Raw genomic sequence first — 6,835 nt, 5'->3', positions numbered from 1 at the left:
ACTCAACTTAAACTAGAATCTAGTCTAAGCCTAGTACCAAATAAAAGACTTAAGCGCGTTGATTTGTTTGTGATCTTCAAGCTCTTTTAGGCACAAGTTGTCCTCATCTAAACCATGACATTCAAGAAGAGCTTTCCAAAGTGTTCCTCTTGACATGCACACTTTCATATTCCTCTACATCAAACTAGACTGAAGCTAACCATTGTTGAATGATCTCCTTCATGAAGTACAACATATAATAGCTGCAATATTTCTCGTTGTTTCGGCAGGAAGTCTATAATTAATATCAAATAAACTTATAAGTACCTATACTTGAAATATGAATACTACACATATAATTGTTTGAGATATGTGCCAATACCTTTATATGAGTTTATCTGATGTTGTTTGATGTAGATTTAGAGCGAACATGGACTCTGTAAATTTGCATCCCCCTAAAGAACAGAAAATGTACTTAAATACTAAATAGAAAGTGACAATGTACTTAATTTCAATGAATCAAAAAAGTATATACATTCTTCAATCCGACTAATGACAATCAAAATCCAATGTTGCCTAACAAAACATATGGATACAGTTAGGAAATGTTAAGCACAAACATACTAAAGACAATTAAATTATGTTTATAAAAAATGGTCACTCAAAACTAAAAGGTGCAAGGAATAAATCTGCATCTTCTCTATGTTTGATGAGCATATTAGTGACATGTTATGGCTGCCCCCTGTTCTTCTTTTTTTATTGGGGTTACTCATCACTAAAGAGGTAAATTGTGGGTACAAGAACATCATATTTATTTTATCTTTCAAAATAAGATTTTCATGCAAGTACATAACATATAATATCAATATTAGTTAATTATAACACCAATAATTAAATGCAAAAGTTAGAAATTAAGAAAATATAATTTACGTCATATATACACATATAATGGTTGAACATATCCAGTCATGTTCATATACTTCCTTAACTTCATCAATGCCAATGAATTCTTGGGTATTATACTCGAAGACTCCATTGGGAGTTGATATCGTAAATATAAAACCACCATCCAAGTTTTGTACATGTTTCATCATATGAGTATAGAACATGATATTCTTGGAGCTCATATCCCTTGAAGACTTTTAGACTTAGACCGTAGCTTACTACTTTGTTTTCTATGCTTAGACTTCACCACTTTTGCCTTCTCGGTACTTGAACATGTTTTTTTATAGGAAGGGATGTCATTGAGCCATCTAACTCCTTCTCATTAGGTCTAGAATGTTCATGTACCTGAAATTTTCAATAGAAAACATATCAATTAATAAAAATATAATAAGAATGAGTATAACTTAATGCATTGAAAATCATACCTTAGGATCAACAACTACAATGTCTATTGGCCAATACACATAAGTGCTTATAGTCTCTTCCACTATCAAGGTATCCCATCAAGAGGAATTGGCAAAAATGTATTGTCATCAACTCAACTGCAACATCAATCCAGACCTTCACATAATTGAGGAGATATGTGCATTATGCAACAAAACATTTGGTAAGTTGCACATTTTATCAATAACTAATAATCGCTTAGATGGAACATCCAGATATAGGTTGCAAGTGTTAATTCCCTAAATATTAGTTAAAACATATAAGTTTACGACTATACTTGAACTAAAAGGCAAATAAATTAAAATTAGTTAATTAAATTACCTCAAGAATGTTGTGAGTAGCATGTGTGCAACTCTCACTGATGTTAGGACCATCGCCATATTGATGCCCCTCAAATTCCTTCTTTTTAATTGAACTTTCCAATTCATTGAATCATTGGATGAGAGTATTCAACTAGTTCTGCATCTGAGACAAGTCAGCTTTGGTTGTACGCTTTTGAGGGGGTAAATAGCGTAGCTTGCTAACCCCAAATCCCGTACCCCAGATACGACCGGAGTACTCAAGTAGTTCTAGTGCCTTATCAAGTACATCCTAACTATTTAGGGTATATATCTCTATTTCCTTTTATTTTAGGGCATCCTCATACATCAAGAAAACATATAATGTTAATTAATCACATTGATAAATAAAGTATGTAAATCAAGTTTAAATGATAAACACTTACAAAACGGTTTGCTACTTCTTGAACTTTTTCATTATCGATGACATTGTCCTTGTTCTTACGAGTATCTACCCTTAGAACATCGAGGTCTACTGGCGATGCATTTGAAGATGTATCATTTTGTTCCAGCTGCCAAAACATAACCAATAATAATGTAAGTAGATGTGGATAAAAAACATAACCAATATTTTACTTACAAATTAATCATACTTACAATTTTTTCCTCGATTCCTCTGTACCCCGTTCGAGAAGCTCAATATGGATATAAATGTTTAGATGCCCTCTTGGCGTTTTCATTACATATTTTCTACAAAAACAAACAACATTATTACATTGTTGGTCGCAGTCAGCAGAATGTTCATTCAAAAAAGGCTTTGTCAGACTCAAATACTGAAATGTTATGACATTATTAGAAGCATATATCATGCATTTCTTTCAAAATAGTATGATATATTATAATATTCTTGGACTCAAATATAGAATGTTCTTTCAAAAAATATTGTGGAACTTAAAGACCGAAATTTTATATCATTGCTCAACATAGATGCCCAAACATTGTTAGATATGCTCTCATGTATGTTAAACTTAGCAAGCAGGGGTGTCATTCTTAATGAGAAGAATTTAAAGTGCATATGGTGTAATATTTAAGAAGAATTTATGGACCATATATTATTCTCTTACAACTTCTCTTACCAGGTGTGACAACAAATATACATGTAGTTGCATTTTGAGTCAGTGCTCCTCTCTAATGGAATGATTGACTTTCTACATCACTCAAATGTAGTAGAAGACAAAAATTTGAGGAATGTTTGGTCTGTTATATGGATGGTTAGAATTTGGACTCTTTGGATTAAAATGAATGCCACAATTTTCAACAACAAGGAAGTTGTCTTGGAATATGTTGTGGATGAAATAAAACTTAAGTCTTGGATCTAAATCAAAGAAGACATAAACATACTGGATTTCTAACTGAATTTTGACCTTAAATTGTTATTGTAATTTACTTTAGTTGGTTATTGGCTGTGGAGTTTCATGTTTTGTTGCAATTGCATTGTTTTATTTTTGTTGGGCTGAGTGTTATAGTGAGTCAATATTCCCTTATAAGTATCACTTCATTTTACTAATTTAACACTAGGCTAAAAATCAGTGTTATAAAAACAAGTATGTGCCAGCCACGGTTCAACTAGTAAACCGGCAAACCGGTCACAATACCGGTACGGTACAGTAATTATATGGGTCATGCAATCAAACCGATAAAACCGGCCAAAACCTGTCAAAACGGGTTGATTTTCAATTGAACCATACCGGTTATACCTGCCAGTTTTTATTTAAAATTAATTTTTTAATGAAATTGAAAAAATATTGATTTTTTTATTGATTTTTCTCAACATTAATAATAATATTATTATATTTTAATATCTAACTTCAGTGGTATATGGTTTAATTAGTGAACTATCGTTGAACCACTATACCAGTATACCAATACCTAACCCAGTTTGATGACTAATATGATATTAACAATACTGCTAAAAACAATAGTTTTTTAAGCAGCGATGGCTCACCAGCAACTTCCCGTGAAATAAAAAACAAAACACTTGCTTGACCAATTGACCTGAAGAAGTTGACTTAAGAAGGGAGAGGAAACTTTCCAAGAAATTTCCCTAATCTGAAAGACAAGTTATCAATAATTCAACAATGATGGCTAGTTTTCGTGGCTGCTTTGGGCTTGGATCCCCTTCGACATAGATAATCTGTGCTAAAATGTGAGATAAAAATGAGTTTTGTAATTTATAATATTTTTATTTAGAAATAGTTTAAAACTACTCTGTTATAATATTTTTTTGTAGAATAAATAATCACCTCCATCCAATAGGTGAGACTCCGTACTGAAATGTGAGATAAAGATAGTTTTATAAGGATGAGGATATGCTGTCCACGTCCCTTACCAATCACAATGAAGCAAAACAAATAAAGTTATGAATATTTAATTTTTTTAACTGACGTGACATAATATGATTGGTTTGAAATAAGGTTTGGGACAGGATTTGGGACAACTAATCCTTGTATGTTTTATAATTTATAATTTTTTATTTTGAAGAGGATGTTTCATTTTTATTGGGTTGTCATTGTTTACCATGACAGTAGTGGCATCTAAAAAATATTTCGATTTAGAAAAGTTTTTTTTTGTTGCAGTACCAATAAGAAGGGTCCTTTACTTTTTGGGGAAGGAATTAACCTATTCCTGGTGCGTGATTATTCTCCTAATAAATGTTGCTATTAAGAATCAAACCTTTGATTTTTTTGTCATCCTAAAAATTTAACGGAGCTTAACATCACTAGATATATATATATATATATATATATATATATATATATATATATTCAGAAAAGTATGGGTTACTTCATATCATTTTCTCTCCACTTTCCCTTCCGTTTAAGACCAAATCCATTCCATCTTATCTTAATTAAATTGCTATATAAGGAAACCAAATAGATAAATTTCATAACCTTCAAAACAAACATTAAACCCTGAATCCTTTCAATGTCACAAGGAATCGGAGCTAGAGTTCCTCTCCCAATACTTAAGTATGATGTCTTCTTAAGCTTTAGAGGAGAAGACACACGCCAATTCTTCACAACAAAATTACACGCCAGATTACAGCAAAAAGGGTTAGCAACTTTCATTGATAATGAAAGACTCATGAGAGGTGATTTTATTTCACAAGGACTTCTTCGAGCCATTGAAGAGTCTTTGGTTTCAGTTGTTATACTCTCTAAAAATTATGCTTCCTCAACATGGTGTTTGGATGAACTCCAAAAGATTATTGAATTGAGGAAAGAGTTTGGGAGAGCAATTTTTCCAGTGTTTTATGGTGTTGATCCTTCTGAGGTAAGACATCAAAGGGGAAGTTTTGAGGTAGCTTTTGGTAAATATGAAGAAGTTTATAAAGGAAATAGAGAGAAAGTTAGAAGATGGAGAGATGCTTTGGCTGATGTTGCTAACACATCTGGGTGGGATTCTAGGGAATACAAGTAAGTTTTGATATTAATTAATGTCAAACAATATATCATTTGAATTGCATAACACTTGGTATGAATTCATTTTAGGTTACTTGTACAAATGTTTTCCCTATATTAGAAAGTGAGAAACTAATTAGATGAGAGATCCATGTCTATAATAATAAGTCCTGAAAAATAAGTATAATTTTTTATACCAAAAATAGTAACGTGTGTAATTACAATAGAAAAAGAATATTTGGAGAGAACGAGATAAATTGATTTTTATTAGATGATCAAATTCAAATTAAAATAAAATGGAACAAAATATTATATTTAGCCTATTTTAATTGATCCATATGCTATATTTTAAAACTTGTCTTTTAGCTTTTTGGAAGTGCAATGGACTTATACTGCAAAATGTTAGTTTATTTGCTGTGATCATCAAGTGGTAGGTTTATTTATTCAATCATTGTTGGAATAATTAAAAAGTAAAGGAAGCCAATAATTCCTTTTTCATCTATGTAGCCATGATGCAGAACTCATTCAAGCAATTGTTGAAGCTGTGTGGATCAATTTACGTCCCAAAATACCATATGTTTTCCCTATATTAGAAAGTGAGAAACTAATTAGATGAGAGATCCATGTCTATAATAATAAGTCCTTCTATTATGATTGTTTTAGATTTTAAATTCAACATAAGCTCTTGATCGTAGTTTCGCCTAATCCATTAGGTCTGCACCATATTCGTAGGTTATTTGTACAATGAAAATATATTATGTTTTAAACAGAGTAAATTATACCTGAATTTTAAATTACACAAACTAATCTTTTTTAAGCCTACACTATTCATCATTAATTATATATATATTAATCCATATGCTATATTTTAAAACTTGTCTTTTAGCTTTTTGGAAGTGCAATGGACTTATACTGCAAAATGTTAGTTTATTTGCTGTGATCATCAAGTGGTAGGTTTATTTATTCAATCATTGTTGGAATAATTAAAAAGTAAAGGAAGCCAATAATTCCTTTTTCATCTATGTAGCCATGATGCAGAACTCATTCAAGCAATTGTTGAAGCTGTGTGGATCAATTTACGTCCCAAAATACCATCTACCATTCATATGCTACAAGGAGTTGATACAAAAGTAGAGGACTTGGATAAAGAAGCAAGGATCGGGTTGGATAAATACTATAGCAAAGAAGTAACGTGTGGCTGTTTCATCCTTTGAATTTGTTGATGAAATTATTGTTTGTTTTACCAAGTAAAGCGAAAGAATAAATATTTTACATTTCCCTATTTTATACTACTCTCTTTACCTTAAGAAACAGTCACTTTGTTTAAAAAAATATAAATTAATTTTCATTAAAAAACAAGTTATCATTTTTTTTAACAATGGGACTGTTTTTCATTGTAACAAATAAAATGACATATAAGAGTGGTATATAAGATTTCCGTTCAGCTACAACTGATGGAAAATTACTATTTCAATGTTATGACCATTAACATTTGAAGATTTTCTATTCAATTGGGAATTTTATGTGAAATTGTTTGAATTTTTACTTTAATTATCTTCTTATAGCTGGCATTTCTTGTTTCAAGATGAAACATAATAAAAAAGAGCTATGGTTCTCATATTAGTACTAAGTTCCAAAAGTTAAATGACCACACACCAATCATCTTTGTCACAAACCACCAGATTTTAAAAAATTCAGACCTGAAGATTACTTGTGGCTAGGCATAAA

At 31.0% G+C, this 6,835-nt stretch overlaps 1 protein-coding gene and 1 long non-coding RNA gene across 2 annotated transcripts; both read left to right on the top strand.

Annotated features, from left to right (window-relative positions):
- Positions 1-4,561: 4,561 nt before the first annotated feature.
- Positions 4,562-5,738, top strand: LOC109341107 (TMV resistance protein N-like). Its single transcript, XM_019578921.1, has 2 exons — positions 4,562-5,122; positions 5,615-5,738. The coding sequence occupies exons 1-2, from the start codon at positions 4,632-4,634 to the stop codon at positions 5,721-5,723; spliced, it is 600 nt and encodes a 199-aa protein (XP_019434466.1). The 5' UTR covers positions 4,562-4,631; the 3' UTR covers positions 5,724-5,738.
- A 220-nt stretch (positions 5,739-5,958) lies between these two features.
- LOC109341108 lies at positions 5,959-6,273 on the top strand. The gene is made up of 2 exons (XR_002106893.1): positions 5,959-6,003; positions 6,034-6,273. It is a non-coding gene; the product is annotated as an uncharacterized LOC109341108 (long non-coding RNA).
- The last annotated feature ends 562 nt before the right edge of the window (positions 6,274-6,835 follow it).

The sequence above is a fragment of the Lupinus angustifolius genome, unplaced genomic scaffold (genome assembly GCF_001865875.1).
Source record: "Lupinus angustifolius cultivar Tanjil unplaced genomic scaffold, LupAngTanjil_v1.0 Scaffold_369, whole genome shotgun sequence".
Taxonomy (NCBI): Eukaryota; Viridiplantae; Streptophyta; class Magnoliopsida; order Fabales; family Fabaceae; genus Lupinus; species Lupinus angustifolius.
The sequence above is the reverse complement of the archived record's forward strand: the minus strand, read 5'-3'. Positions and strand labels throughout refer to the sequence as shown.